This window comes from Candoia aspera, chromosome 13, assembly GCF_035149785.1.
Source record: "Candoia aspera isolate rCanAsp1 chromosome 13, rCanAsp1.hap2, whole genome shotgun sequence".
Classification (NCBI taxonomy): domain Eukaryota; kingdom Metazoa; phylum Chordata; class Lepidosauria; order Squamata; family Boidae; genus Candoia; species Candoia aspera.
This window is the reverse complement of record NC_086165.1, coordinates 15,778,712-15,795,277: the sequence shown is the minus strand read 5'-3', so window position 1 is coordinate 15,795,277 and position 16,566 is coordinate 15,778,712. Positions and strand designations below refer to the sequence as shown.

General features: G+C 38.5%; 1 protein-coding gene across 3 annotated transcripts in view; it reads left to right on the top strand.

Annotated features, from left to right (window-relative positions):
• MEF2A (myocyte enhancer factor 2A) overlaps window positions 1-16,106 on the top strand; it is an 82,331-nt gene extending 66,225 nt beyond the window's left edge. For all 3 annotated transcript variants that reach the window (XM_063314490.1, XM_063314487.1, XM_063314489.1), the window contains 4 exons: window positions 1,128-1,318; window positions 6,683-6,809; window positions 8,575-8,701; window positions 10,459-16,106. In XM_063314490.1, coding sequence (XP_063170560.1) covers window positions 1,128-1,318; window positions 6,683-6,809; window positions 8,575-8,701; window positions 10,459-10,819 — 806 coding nt within the window. In that variant the 3' untranslated portion in view covers window positions 10,820-16,106. The remainder of the gene's footprint in view (window positions 1-1,127; window positions 1,319-6,682; window positions 6,810-8,574; window positions 8,702-10,458) is intronic.
• The last annotated feature ends 460 nt before the right edge of the window (window positions 16,107-16,566 follow it).

Here is a 16,566-nt window from a genome sequence, read left to right as displayed (position 1 = left end):
CAAGTTTTGGGGGTTCTCCCTTTGAGTTTTCTAAAAAAATATATATATATCAAACCAGACTAAACAACAATGGCATCATTGTTCTCACAAGCTTATTAATACCTCCAACAATTGAATAAATGCTGATTGGGGTGGGGAAAAAAGCATGGCAGGAGTTACTTTATTTTTCTGAGCAGGAAATTTGGTATCTTCAAAGAGAACAGTAGAGAACAAAGTTTGTGATTTGTGGCAACCGCACTTACTCAACCATTATTCCTGTGTATTGTGCTGCTGTGTGTAAATAGCCCAGGGGAAGGCAAGCATGTTTTTCATGCCTACCAGCATGCTTCTGTGTATCTCCCTTTCTGTCTCTCTGGCTCCCTGTCCCATTTGACTTTTTAAAATTTCTTTTATTAGAGAGGATTTTTAGAAAGCTGGCAAAATGAAGCCATGAGCCTTGCACATTTTATTTATTGACAACAATGCTTTTGGGCTCCATAGGAGTCTGACAGATTGGTTGAAAGTATCTTGTGGACTACTTTTTTAGAGATAATATAAGCCAAGATCTAAGTGACGTTCCTACTACCAGAAGGAATGTTGGCCTGTAGTTGTGTGAGAGTATGAAAGACCATTTGTTAGGTAAGGCTGATAAAGAATCTTTAAATACTGTGTTAAAAAAAACAGACATTAGGACATCTTTCTTATCATTCCATCTCTTTGAACTGATGCATCATTCCCTGAAGCCTGGTTATCCTTATATACTGATATTTTTTGGCACTTGTTTCTCCTATATAGTATTCTTCATCAGACAACCCTGTGAGTTGCAGATTCTCTTGGAAGTTTTGAAGGGCATGCAGTTGTGGGTTCTGGGCTGTTAGAACCTGTCATTGTTGGACATGAGCTGAATGTTCAGAACATAACAATCCTGTCTTGAAACTGAATTTAGAGAACAGTGAAGTTGTCTTGTAGGTATTTTTGTACCACTCTTGATTTTTTGGAGGAAGTTTCCAAAGACCTCTGAGGTTTGTATCTTTGTAAGCTCTTATAAAAGCAATAATTGCAAGAATCAAATGGTCATATATTTATTGATAAAAGTATCAATATTTTTCTGTCAATCCCCTTCCCTTTTTCTTTATCTCCTACCTTAGGAAATGGTTTTGTGAATTCACGAGCATCACCAGGCCTGCTTAGCAGCACTGGTGGTGGGAATGGTTTAAGCAAAGTGATGCCTACAAAATCTCCCCCACCTCCTGGTGGGGGCAGTCTTGGAATGAACAGTCGCAAACCAGATCTCCGGGTTGTCATTCCTCCGTCTAGCAAAGGCATGATGCCTCCATTGGTAAGGTTTTCCTTCTGACCACTTGTGCATGTACTGTATTCTTAGAGGGGTTTAAAAGTGCAGTTGCCGACTCTATGCACAAAAATGTTGCCTCAAATACTATTTGGGTGTTGTACTTGAGGGTACCTTCACATGCTAAGCATTAAGAAGCAGCACTTCTTTGCAGGGGGAAATGACCCACAATCGTTTGTGTGCTTACTCTTTCCTTTTCTTTATTCATGCATCTGAAATAACTTTCAAACTAGTTGCAGGCAGAAGTCTTTTTACTTCTGCGAGCTATTACCTTACCACAATGGTTGTGAATTCTGGAAACCCACACGGAAGATTCTGTATGGGGAAGGTGCTCTAGGTACTAAACTTCAGTATGGCTTAGTAGTGGTTGCTCTGAAATCTAACATGTTTTTGTATTATTCATGCCATTCTTTATGTTTCTTTATGTCAACCCTCATGGGTGACCTTGATAAGTATCAATTTTCAAGAATATTTCAGGATCTATTTTTCAGAATATAAGCACTCTGAGGAATGGTGTGTGCTTTATTTTGTTTGTGTGAATGCTGCTAATTGCTCATTTTCTTGGGTGTTCATTTGACTTTCATTCAAAATGGGACTTGAAGTGATAAGTTCAAAGGCAGTGTCAAGCCTGTGCTCTAATCATTCTTCCCCAATTTTCTATCCAGTGAAACATAGTATGAATTTAAAAAATGCACTAACATTTCTTAACACAACTCTATAACCTATTCCCATTGGGTTCATACCTTTTCTCTTTGTACTAAATGATTTGCTTATCCACTTAATTTTAAATACACAAAATTATAAAGAACATGAAAATTCCTGCCAGTACAGATCAGAGTTATCTGTTGTCCTGCATTTTGTTTCACACCATAGCCAACTAACTTCTTCTCAGAAGCTCACAATCTGGACATTATGAAAACAAAGGCCCTCCCCTATTTCCCATCTCCAGTTCCCAGCACCTAATCTTGAAGAATGCTGCTGCCAGTTAGACATATCCACCATGTATTTGTTTAATTCTTAAAATTCTAACGGATAAGCCAGTGGTCGTCTCCTTTTGTGGGAAAAGGTTTGGCATAGTATGATCTAATATAGAACAGTTTTATGTATATATTCAAGTTTATAGCTATTTGAGGCTATTTGCAGGTCTGCACTGAGAAAAGCTGATTGCTTTTATCAGTGTATATGCGGTACTTTGCGTATATAATGTTTCCAGTCATAGGAAAAAGTGAAAAATTATGCAAGGCATTGGAATCTTGGCATAGCATCTGAGCTAGAACCAAGTATTGACTCATAACTTCAGGCTTTACTTTCTCAAGGGGTAGACAGATGACAGGGGGGTTGAAGCTTAACTTCTGACCTTGAACCATCTGGTCTGTGAAGGGTACCATTTGTCAGCTGTGCAATTTCCATTTACTTTTCTCATTCCTACAAACTAGGCTCTAAACTTTCAAATAGTTGCTATTTGTCCCCATTTAATTAGAGTTTGAAGTGGAACTTAGGTGATCCACTAAATTTTTAGCACTGAATGCAATCTGGGATTGCCAGCTGCCGAACTGGCTTAACTGAACTAACGTTAATTATGCTAACCATAATAAATTAATGTTCTCTGTCAGAATAATACAGCAGCATTAGTTTGCTCACATAGGATCTAGACCAGTTGTAGGTAGAATCTTTGCCAGACTGGCTGATTTAGGTTTCTTAAATTATGCTGTTACACATAGTACTCTATGTAAATTCAAAATACTAGCGAGGCTAAATATAGCTAGCTTTTCAAGCCACAACATGACTCTTTTATTCTGGAATACTATCTATTCTTAGTAATTTTATTATTCCTCTTATTTGCTGAGTACAGTCGGAGGAGGATGAATTGGAGTTGGTGAGTCTGGGTTCTTACTTGGTATGAAACATCAAAATCCGAAGAGCTTTCCTGTCAACTATGTATGTAACCATGCCAATGTTCCCTTTGTTGCAGAGAAAAAAACAATACAATGAGGGAAATCAGTAAACGTTAAACAAGAAGCGTGGGTTCCCCCCCCCTTTTTTTTTTTTTCTTTTTAACGAAAAGGGGAACATTGGAACCAAACCTCTAACAGCAACATCAGGGAAATATCCTTAAACAATGCCACAAAATATGGCTCAGATATGTTGGTGTTTTGAGATAGGGATTTGGCCTACAAAGTTCTGCAAATATTGAGACAGATCTTGTGCTGCTGCTTTCCTTCTTGGAGATTACATCACTCCTGATGAGCTCACCATTCTAGAGATAAAGCTAATTCCGTGCTCTACAAGAGAAGGAAGCCACAAGGGGATTCCCTGTTTACCAAAAGAAACTTCAATTGCAAGCTGTCTTTTCCTAGTGAAAAAGGCTTACTCTTAAAAAGAGTTTCCACAAAACATACATGATTTAGTTTCTTGCTGACCCTATTCTGGCCTTAAAAGTACCCCTAAAATAATGTTTCTCAACATCACAGCATTTCAGAAAAGTCTGCATCTCGATAAACCTGTGTAAAAGACACAGGTAACAAGTATTTTGATGCTTTTTATCAATTGATTTAAACCCAATGAGTTGCTGGTATGGGGCTTTTTCTGCATGACAGCATGGTTTTTGTGGGGGTTTTTTTCCTTGTGTCTTGTTGAATGCATCCAGTTACATAGTAGATGTATGTTTTCAGACAAAAGTATCATACCTAATATATCTAGTGGAGGTTATTGGTGTTCTAATTCTCCATATGTCATTCTTTTCACATATATTTGAAATGCTAAAGATTTAAAAGATCCTTTTAATCAGTCAGCCGATTATGTAGGTACAGTAGATCAGTGCATTAAAAATAAAAACAGCAACAGTAAATATGAAACCCAAATGTAGCATAAAAGGCTTAGGGAAATACATACTTTGAAGCTCCCTCTGAACCCTGTTAAGGAAGGATTGTACTTCCATTCCCTTGGCCAATTATTCCTTAATATGGACTCACCATGGAGAAAGCTGAATTTATCACTGATGCTAAAACATCTCCTTTGAGGGACCCATAAAAGATACGCTATAGGGCGAAGAGAGTGGAGCAGACTGTTGGGCGTAGGTGGTCCTGTAAGTAGCTTGGTCATAAGCCTTATAAAGCTTTATACACAACCATAAGCAGCTTTCGGTTGACCTCAGAGACAAATGGACAGTTAGTACTTTCAACCAAGAGGTAAATATAGGGCACGAGAAGGCCCAAGTCATCGTTGCTTGTACTGCCACATTCTGGGCCAGCTGTGATTCTGGTACTGTTGTGCATAGTCGTTTGCGGTTGACCCATCTTGAATTTGGAATGCCTGACACAATTTTGAAATAGTTGTTTCAAGGGCAGAGCAGTTGTTCTGAATGTAACAGGCTGTTTCAATAATTCTGGAAGCATTTCAAGCTTGAAACACTTTGTTCTGAGCACGAAATACTTCCGGGTGTCAGGATGCACCTACATCCAGCTTACCAGTCTAAGTTATACAAGACCACTCTTGATTCAAATTCACCAAAGAAGCAGCTGAGCATTAGCAGCATGCTGATGGCTCTAAATCCTATGCTGACTGTACCCAGTGGCTTCATATAGGAATTAAATAGCTCTGGAGAGAAGTATTTCCTGAGGCACCTTCCAAGAAGACTACTGGTAGGCTGAGCTACAGTCTTCCAGTGTCTTTTCCTGGGAGTTGCTCTGTGGCATGATCCAGAGCTGCTCCAGAGGAATATCAGTGATATCAAAAGAAAGTAGCACTGCCATTATCTGACTTCTAATGAAAGTAGTCCATCAGGACAACTCAGGACAATTGTGACCCATGACCATAACCTGGTCAGAACAGAAACTAAAATGGATGTAGATAACCAGCATCTTCTAATAAATAACTGTAATAAATAACTCTAGTAGCGTCATCTTGTCAATTATATTTTTTAAATTAAATTGATTTTTTAAATGAATGAGGCCTTTTATTTTTTGTTCTCTGTCAAATTATACCTACCTGTAAAGCTTAGGGACAGGAGATTATTTTAATATTTTTCATCTTTACAATATCCTGCTCGTTAGAATTTAAGATATCCTATTTCATAGATAGAAACTGAAAAGCTTAGGTATTATGCTAGCAAGTCACCAAATTTATTTTGCTCATGGATGGGATTGTACACCGTACCTCATTCTTCCCAATTTAAAATCCATGCATTGTAGAGGAAGCATTATGAATTGTACCCCACAAATATAAAATGGGCATACAGAGGTTTCAGTGATCTGTTCAAATGATGTCTGTGTATATTTATACTTCTCTTTCCATAAACAACGTCCTAATAATCGTTTGCATGCAAACTGCATGTATCTATTTGTTGCAAGGGAAAGGGCATGTCTGCTGTTTTATTTTTTTAATGTGTTGAAATGTAATTTGAAGTAGCTCTCTGTTTTCATATACAAGGGTAAACATCAATTTGTGGCAAGCATTCTACAGGAGGAGATTGCCCTCTGGTGGTATAACTGCTTATTAGCGTCAGCCCATGGAAAAATGACACGTCCTCCTCCAGACAACTAGGTCATTTAGCATTGGAACTAAACCCCCAAAATTTATTCAAGCTATACTGTCGCCCAGAACGAAGGTTTTAAGTACTGTGGAGCCTTGTTTTATCAATACAACATACTTTGCCTGCCATGGACCAGCTTTTTGTCATATATGCTATTTAGTATGATGCCATCAGGATAGCAATTTGAAAGGGCTGGAATTAGGAAAATAATATTGGGGAGAGGAAAGGATTTGGAATTCATTCATTTTGTACAGTTATATTTTATCAGCAATTTTTCCCAAAACTGTCTGTCACAGTATTATGTAATGCACTTTTTCTCTGATGATCCCAGCACTCCTGGGAAGACAAAGTTTACAGGAATGAGTCCAGGGGCAGTCTTTTCTCTTCATATCTTGACTAAATCATCATTCTAGTCAATAAATCGCTGTGGTTTAATTTTTTCCTGCCTGAAATATGTTCACCTGTTATTCTGGTTGGACATTAGAAAATACATTACAGCCCAGATCCGTTACTGGATGTGCTCAAACAGGCTGGGCAACCATGATGGATGCTTGAATTTGGATTCTTTCACTGAGGTGGGAGTTGGACTCAGTTCCAGTTCTCAGCCAAATGGTCCTTTTCAGTTCTATGACTCTGTCGTGGTTAATAAAAGAAATGTGCTGGTTAATTACCACAATAGAAATTGGTTTCATTTGATTTGATTTGATAAAAGAACTAGAAGAAAAGAACCTCAGAGTCTGTAACTGTTCAATGCATGTTTGAATTCACTATGCACTCTTTGTTTTGTTGACTACTTTCATTTTTTTGGTAACAATTTACAGAACACGCAGCGATTAAGCAGTTCTCAGTCCACGCAACCTCTTGCAACACCAGTTGTATCTGTGACAACTCCAAGCTTGCCCCCACAGGGACTGGTATATTCCGCTATGCCTACAGCTTACAATACTGGTAAGTTGCACATTGGTTGGCTCTTCATCTCCCCTCCTCTGTTTTCTTAATGGATGCTGCATTCAGAGGATTCTGAGCCTTTAGAGAAACCTGTCTTTGCTACATTCAGTTGTTGCCAACAAAAGTCATGAATATTGAATTATTGCTCAAATGTACGTCCTGCTCTTCATAGAATAGTTTACAGAAATGGAAATGTTTTAAACTAAATAGCCCACTAGGGCACATAATAAATAATACAATAAATAAAAACTCACAGCAGCCTAAAACTAAATAATGTATAGCAGAATATTATATGGGAGCGGTTTGGTATGCTAGAGAAGAAATTATTTGGGACTTTATCTTATATAGATGAACTGGGGACATGAGCCTCTGAAATGGGGATGTTGCCTCTGAAACAAGGAAATGGAGCAATGGTTCTTTCAGCACAGTAGTAAATGTTAACACACACACACACACACACACACCCCGATGTATGTGGTATAGTGCCTGGCATATATGCTCAGAAATCTTCATGTGCCCCCAAGCCCATGGAAAAAGTTGTCTAGCCAGTAACTAATGGATAAAAAACGAAGCTGGAATATAAATTGTTACTCGTTCACAGGAACCCATTTTTATCTCTTTCCTTCCCCAAGAGGCAAAGGGATATATTAAGAGAACAGTATTATAAAGTGATTAAGTGCTGAAAAGTATTTGCAGCTCCCTCTCCTTCCATGTGTGAGAGAAAAAGAAGTGATGATCATGAAGTGAAATAACTTCCTGCATGTTAATCAGAAGTGACGACTATTTAAGAACTATTTTGATTTTAAAAACCTAACATTTAGTCCGTGAATGAAACACTGGAGACATCCATTCCATAAGGCTGCAGTACCCCAAAAAGGTGGGGGTGGGGGAATCATTGTTCTTCTGGAACAATAATCAGGCATCAGCCTTAAGTGCTCTTCAACTTACCTACCATTAATCTTCAAATGGGCTACCTGAGCTGTTTGCATCTTAACTGGTTATTCTTTAGAGTTGGTGTCTGATTCCACCCCATTCCCTTTTCCTTCCTTCCTTCCTTCCTTCCTTCCTTCCTTCCTTCCTTCCTTCCTTCCTTCTGCCCTTCCTTCCTTCCTTCCTTCCTTTTGCCCTTCCTTCCTTTTTACTGTAAGCCTGAAAGCAGGGACTAATTTTATTACTCATATTTATAAGCTTTTTGGGGAGCTTTTTGAAGGCTTAATTGCGGAGTAGATGATACTTTAAATAATGCTGCTAATAAGATTTGAATCCTTGGCTGTTTTGCAGTTCATAAATTTGTGTGTAGATATAAAAAGAAACTGGTGATCCCTCTGGGCTTGCTCTTAATGAAATTAACAGGACCCTGTTAGTATTTGGAATAATCTTGTTTTCCTCATGGGAGTCCACCTGAATTTCTTGTATCTGAATTGTATCAAGGACTCTGCATCTGCTGTCTGCTCATAAGTTAAAGATGATCTTACAGACTTTCAGTGTTTCAGCATCCCAAGTAACCTGCCCATACACTTCCCTTGAGCAAAAACAACAACAACAAATGAACATGAGAGTTAATCCTTAGAGATGGGGGACAAGTTAGTTTGGCTTGTATTTTAGTACAAATTTACCTAATCCACAGTACTTAAAAGCTGCAAATAGGACCTCACAATTGTTTTGGCTGTTGGCAAGCTGTCCATGAGGTATAGAAAATGAAAAGTTTAAATTTTCCTATGAATGCTTAGTATAAGATCATGTGTACTTTTCTCTCCTGTTTCAGACTACTCCTTGACTAGTGCAGACCTGTCAGCCCTGCAGGGGTTTAACTCCCCAGGAATGCTGTCATTAGGACAAGTTTCTGCCTGGCAACAGCATCATCTAGGACAGGCAGCTCTCAGCTCTCTTGTGTAAGTAGGAGGCGATTCTTGCAGCTTCGCTGAATCCGCAGTCTTATTCCCAGCGGGAGCCTCTTCTGTATCGCCCACAACCTCTGCTCATGTCCGGGTTTATTTAATTCAGTACAATGTTCTTTAATTTCTAGTTTTTAGTCAGTTGGATACGCGTGTATATTTTCTCAGGAAGAATATTGATTTATGATTTGCGAAACTGCATTTTTGCAGGTTCGGAAAAATATTTTCAAGGGAAGTCTTGTATTCTTTCCTTACCCTGTCACTTTCCAGTACAAAGCCATGTTTTTCATTTCAAAAAAACAGCCAGTGAAACAGCCTATAATAAATTTTGGTATAAATTGCCAGGGGCCATGAAAAACAAGACTCTGTTTAGTTTCTTTACAAATTCCGGTAACTGGATTAAAATCCAAGTTCTTAACACTATCCTTTTGACTCAAAAGAATGAACAGTGGTTTGGAAAATTAGGAAGTTTTTCTCAGTTTCTTCAGGCTGCTGCATTCCAACAGGATAATAGACCCACTCATCTGTTCTCCTGGTCACTTGACTCTTCCCTGTGCACCAGCAACACACAATCAATTATAGGTCACTTGGTCAGCCAAGAAGCAGGCATTTTCTAAGCCATCCCACCCACTACAGAAGGGATCGGCAAATGGTCATGTCCTGGTCCTCTTCTCCAGCATGGGGGAAAAAGTGGTCACATGTTTGGTGTCAACTCCATCACAGACAGATGTTGGGGGCTTCCCCCAGTTTTTTCTAAACCTCTTTGATAGACTTCTGCAGCTGTAGGAAGGTGAAAAACTAAAAAGCAAAACAGAATTCCCAAGGAAGTCCAATTTTCTTCAGGCTGTTCCAAGATTTTGTCTCCGAAGGAGGAATGGGAAGTGACCTTTCTCCCCTCCCCCACCCAGTAAAAGCAATTTGCACAACACATTTGATGGTAGGAAGTTAGTTTAGCTTCATATACTTCAAAGGTTAATGTTAATTAACTAGATTAGGATTTGCGTCACACACTTCAATGTATACATTCTTTGACTCGTTGGAAGTGTGTTGTGCCAACAGGGCCATTATACGCAGGCTTGTTTCCTCCTTCATAACAGTGCCAGTGAGCAGATTTGGTCAGGTGTAAGTTGTGACCTCTGCACCTTTTTGTTGCTATCTCTGTATCAGATTGCACAAATGTAGTTCGTTTCCAAGTGATTAGAACACAGGTATGTAATTTATTTCCAATTACTCTTCCCATCCTCGGTCATTTTTAAGAAATGTGTTAGATATAATATGATTGTGGTAAAGGCTGATTACTGATCCAACAAATAATAACTTCTCTCACTTTTGGATGAACGCAATGACTAGCTTCCCAGACTGCCCTAAATTATAATGTGATTGAGTTGCTTTGGCTTAAGGGATAGGTGTTATATTCAGCCAACTCTGCTGATTAATGTTAATTGATTAATAGGACATGCAAACCAATTAGTTTATAAGACTAGGTCTGAGTGCTCCAAATGTTTGGAGAATACTAGCACAACTGGGTTTGGGGGGAACTGGGTTTGTTGCCTCCATGTAGTTGCATTTGCACGTGGACTTGACTAGTAATGCATGTCATTACCCCCCCCTTCTTCCCCCCCCCCCATTTTCCATTTGCTTTCCTAAAGATCAGATTCTAATTTCTTTGATGCAAGGTTGGGCTTCTTAAATTTTGGCTCTGGCAAGCACAGTAAACCATGATTTTTCTTCTCTTTCTCCCTGGCTGTAATTAGAACGGGAAGCCAGTTAACCCAGGGTTCCAGTTTATCCATCAACACCAGTCAAAATCTTAACATTAAGTCTGAACCAATCTCACCTCCTCGAGACAGGATGACTCCCTCCACCTTCCAACCGCAGCAACAGGCATCTCAGCAGCCGCCACAGCAACCACCACCTCCTCAACAGTCACGGCAGGAAATGGGTCGCTCTCCCGTTGATAGTCTCAGCAGCTCCAGCAGCTCCTATGATGGCAGCGATCGGGAGGACCCGCGGGGTGACTTCCATTCACCAGTCGGGCTGGGAAGACCTCCAAATTCAGAAGATAGAGAGAGCCCCACAGTCAAGCGGATGAGAATGGACACATGGGTGACATAAGCCTCCTGCTCCCTACTTTGGTTTCTACTTTTGAGTTATCCCAGCGAACAGTCCTGACATATCTAAATTTATAAATAAGGACATCAAATAAATATTTATATGTGTGTGTGTGTGTGTGTGTGTATATTATATACATGCATACATGCATATATATGTATGTATGTATGTATGTATATATCTTTGTATACATATATATGTGTGAATGTGTGTGTAGCAAGACACAAAAAGAAAAATTGGGCACTTAATACCAACTTTTTATATTGTTGCAGATGCCCTGTGGGCTAAACAAGTATAACAGAAGATTCTCCTTGTAGACATTGGCCTCATCTGGCACTTAATGCTGGACTTTGTTCTTTGTTGTGCAAAAGAAATATTCTCCCCCTTCTATAAACTGTTCAATTAGATGGCTGAACCATCAGGGCCTGCCTCTAGTAGTATTTCTGTGTGTTTTTCAACAATTGTGTGGTTTCCTGTAATTAAAGTTACGCTTTGTAGCAGTAGAAACAGAAAGCAATAGTGTACATAGGATGACCTCTCGCACGCCCAGTCTAGCATGGGTCTCTCTTGCAAAGAATGCATGGAGAAGGGCTGGTATTATTTTAAAACACACACACAAACTCCTGTTTTTGCACGTGCAAAACAATCCTGGGTCTGATAAGATTTTTTTAACTACGTGAGACAGACGCATAAATAATACGCATGAAATCTTCAGAAGATATTAGCCTATGAGATAGTCTATAAAGAAAAAGAATTAATATATTAAGTTATAATTGGAGTATGTTTTAAAAGCTTTCTTATGTTAATCTTACCTTTTTTAAAATATAGAGAAACAATTTTAGCTCGTGTATATTTTTTATTAAAGAAAACCATACCTCCCTTGAAGACTATATAGAAAGTTATATATGTACTTTTGAACACATTCTGCTATGAATTATTTATACAAGCCAAAGTTGTATTGTGTAGTTGTTGTTTTTTTTTAAATTTGTAGAGTATAGTTCTAACTTGATTTTTGACTGTCTATTGTTTTTACTTTCAGGGGAGGAAGGAAAAAAATTGCAGGCAGAACCTTAGGGAAAAATAAGCCATGAATACTTATTATTCTTTATGTAAATTAAAATTTGAGCCAAATTTTGTGTATATAGCATCTTAAATATATTATCACCTTTTGGTGTAAGTACGTATGTATTGTACGTTCACCAGATTAAAAAGTATATTTTTGTGGATTGATGCCAACTTGAAGAAAAAAGAAGAGAAGGCGAGGTCCTTATTAGTAGAGTATTCACTGTTTAATACTATTTTGTTCATATACTGTACTTTCTTTTGGATTTAATTAATATTCAGATTTTTTCAAAGGGTGTTTTAGAAAGGGGTTGTCCCCCTTCACTGGTGGTGAATGTGTTTGTTAAAACTGTACTCTTTTTTTTGTGCTGTATAGTAAAGCTTCCCTTACATGTTTTATAAATATACACACACACAGAGACACATACATATATACATACATATGTATGTATGTATGTATAAGTGTATATTTGTGTGTGTGTATATATATATATATATATATATATATATCTCAATATTTATATATAAAAATATATATGTATATAGATAGTAAAGTGATAAATCCTTCCCTACCCCTCTTATAGAAATCTGGTATTGAGTTCATCCTGCATAAATAGAAAAAGTTATTGTAACATGGTTTTAAAAGACATTATTCAAAAATGTCTGTTCTGGGTGTGGGGGAACAATCATATTGTTCATGTAATGGAAACATGCATGGAGAAGCAAAAAAGGGATTTTGAAGTGGTTTGTGTAGGTTTCGGACAAGGTATGTTTTACAAGCATTTTGCTAATGAGAGTTATTTAGAAAGAGTGTTTACACCTTTTGGGGCAGTTTGGGAGTTTCCTCTGGTGTGTTCACACATCCAACATGTATTTTTGAGCGCACATTAGAATATTTACATCTTTAGGCCCAAGGGCTCCTCCCTGGCTTTCATTTGCACTAATTGAGATTTAAAGACAGTGTAATGCCCAGTCTGAATTTGGCCTTATTGTGTACAATACGGGTGCATGTGTCAGGATCTTGCAGACTTGGGTATAGAAGAAAGTAAAGCTCACCTGAGCCATTTCATTTCAGTGGATTTTCTTTTGCAATATAAGGAGGTCATCCAGTTCGCAAATACGGTTGTGTTGATCTGCAAGCAATGCTAGCCGTCCTATAGGGCAGTCCAAATACAATTCATTTCTGTGGATCAGTTCACAGTTGATGTAATAATTGCTGTGGCAGAACTGCTGTGAGGTTGGAGTCCAACAGTGCAAATGCAGGGACACCGTTTGTGAGAATCAGTAACCCTGTGGACTCTAGTTGTGTGTAGCTACATGAAAATTGTATCTGGACATGTGATTTACTGTAAATGTGAGCCAGTCTTTATAAGACACTAAGTCATTGACTGCTTTCTTTTGATTTTTCCTGGGAGTGAAATAGTGATTCTGTTTCATATCTAAAATAGAGAGCATTTCAGAACACCTGCAATTTAATTCTGTGATGCTGAGAAATTGAGTTTTAAGGTTACATTTTGACCTGCATTCTCTCTAACCTACGACCCTTCTAAACCTCTTAGGCATGGCTTGCTGGAAATGTACTCATGCTAAACAAAAATGAAAGCTGTTCCCTTTTTGACACCTTACCTATTCTTGTTTTCTTCTTCCATCTTATTAATCGTATATGCTAGTGGTGGATTGTGGCCTTTGTAATAGTTTTTTTCAGTTTGGAAAAGTACCAGTTGCCCCTATTCTTTGTGATTTCTCAGTGTTTTGGGGAACTAAAAGACCTAGAATTTAGCTGCTTCTAACCTGATAGTGTAGAGCAGAAAATGCCTTCAAACTTCCCTGTTCCCTCACACAGGGATGACACAGCAACTTCAGAGATTCCCCGATGCTTCAAAAGAGCATGTTTCTCTGGCGCTACAAGGACATTCCTGCAGATTCAGATAGGAGTTCTTCATTTCACATTTACTGTCTCATTTCTTGTGTGCCTTAATGCAAATGGCTCTGCTGACTGTATCTCAATAGTCTTTATTCCTATGCAGGTCTGTAAGGAGTTACATCACCGCACGTCTTTTTAAAAACAATACGCAGAAAGTCTTGGGCGTTGCACGTTAAGCCGCCCAACTATTTTTTATTTTTGAAGAATCACTTCTTGAAATCAGACTGTTAATTCTCGGCCCAACATGTTGTTCTAGGATCTTTCCCCATCTGTTTTCTCCCGTGGAAGAACTTCACACCATGAAAATGAAAGTGACTTTTTATAATTAGCACTAATAATGTAACTCTAGACGTTTTGGAAATACTACCCTTTGACCCTATTGATAAAGTTGCAGCAGCAGATAGGATTGTTTATGCTGAGTTAGTTATGGCTGCATCCTGTACTTTGGCATTTGAGTGAGTTGGTGTTTCTGTGCTGACATTTGCTGTTCCTTTGTACCAAATACAAGGTTTTGCACTGGCATTGCTGCAGTGATCCAAAACATTTATAGGGCGATGTATTGGTGAATTATCACCCCCCCCCCACCTCCAGCAAGAATTGTGCAATTATTCAGTAGCAGAGGCTTCTGGGGCAGGGGCATCCAGGCATCCAAAGAGCCCTTCAACTAGCTGCACATGCCTCACCAGATCTGAGTTTGCTTCTTGAATAGTACAGGTTGTCCTCATTTAGTGACCGGCAAGTTGGTCATTAAGCAAAGCAGTCACTAAGGGCAACCACGACTGTGCTTACAGTCTGACTTCAGCTTTCCTTTGCAGACCTGCAAAGGTCGTAAATGCAAGGACTGGTCTCAAAGTTACTTTTTCATCACCGCCATAACTGCGAATGATTGCTGTCCGAGGCAGTCACTAAATGAGGACTACCTGTAGACCCTTATATTGCGTGAAGAACCATTTTTGAAATCTTAGAGGAGTTTGTATTACATCATGGAAGATGTGGCTGGAGAAGGAGCTGCTCTTTAAGATGCTGAAATATTCTTGTTACCTGCAAAATCCTCAGCCTAAAGCATGCCGGAAGTCGCTCTTTGGTTTGATTCTGGTTCTCAGACCCAGTCCCTGGGATTTTAGCAACACCCTGAAAATTAATCCAGACATACAGGGTGGCACATAGTGTGGTTCCTGGGCCAATACACTTTCATTGAGATCTGTGGCTTGAAAGAGCCCCAGTACAAACCCTCCGCTTGCTGAAAACAAGGACATCAGGTAAGTTCAGTTTTGATATGTCAGGATCATTGGTCAAAGGAGTGCTTTCAAAGAGTGAACAATCCATCCTTCCTGAGATTTCTAGGGGGTTACTAGCATGACAGAGAGCTACATCCTCCTAGAGTGACTTTTACTAATTAAACAGCTTAACTAATAAGGCTATTCGAATACCTCCCCCCCACCCCTTTAAGCTAATGACTGAGTTTAAACAATGGAGGTAATGGTGTAAATAGTTTTAATGCATTTATGATAAGATTTCAGCAAGACTGCATTGCACACAAATCTTTCTAAAAAGGAGTTGCGGAGGGTAACACTGACTATTAGTAACATTTTAAAAAATAAATGAATAAATAAAGGCATGTAAAGAAACAAGGCTGTTCAGCACTTTGGAACAATTCTAGAAAGGTGCTTTGGGATGTGTGAGGGCACGGATGTATCAGCTGTATGCAACTCTTTAAAGCAGCTGCATCTTTTCGTGGGATTGCACGGTGCTGCAAAATCCTAGTAGGAAATGCTTTAGCCTTTTACCTATATAGGACATTAATGCATAGGCAAGTGTACTGTGTGCACAAGAAATATATAGTAAATAAAGAACATAAATGACTCCTCCCAGATCAACCATGGGAAAAAGTTTGAAATTTAGAATGTGAAAGACTAAAAAAAAAAAAAAAAGATTTTTTTCCTCACTTTGTTGTGCAAGAAAACACTGCTTTGCTATATTTAAAAAAAAAAGCTTTTTTTAAAAAATAAAAATAAAAAAAAATATGTGCTTGTAATTGTTTGTAGTCGACAGTTCACAGACGAAGCTGTTTGCGGTTAAAGCCGCCTGGCGGCACAAGCTGGACTTTGTTGCCATCTTTAAGATGAATCTTTAAGAAAAAGAAATTAAGTTAATCTTTTTCCCTGAATGTGGTGTTTTTTTCTTCGTTATACAATAAATATTCTAGTGAACTTTTTATGAAATGGTTAAGAAAATGCTAGAAGTTGTTGTAAAATATTTGTATCTTGCATTCACTAAAGTAAAAATAATGGCTTTTACTGTGTATATCAGACTCACTCATATTTAGAATGCTTGATTATTCTACCTTCCCCTGTTCTGAGTCCTTCCTAAGTTCGATTCATTTTCTGTGGTCATTGTCCCATCAGCAATGCCTATTGTATGAACTTGAAAGTGGAGCTGTCCGACTTCAAAGGCCTTTGTTATGTAGCGTTCCATGAAAAAAGCAAGGTAAATTCTTTTCTGCTAGCTAGTCTTGACTTTAAATCATGTCCAACTTTGCACCCAGCAATGTCAAACTACATCATCAGGGGCTGTCACGATTGTTGGCTCAGCGATGCTAATTATAGACCAACTTACCCAATTGGAGGCTGATGTAGAACAATCTTCACCTTTTTAAAGCATGACCCATTTTAATTGCAGTCCAAGATTCAGAATCATTTAAACTTTTTTATCTGTCCCTCATTTAGACATTCCATGTTGAGCAATGGATTTCTGGTTGAACTAG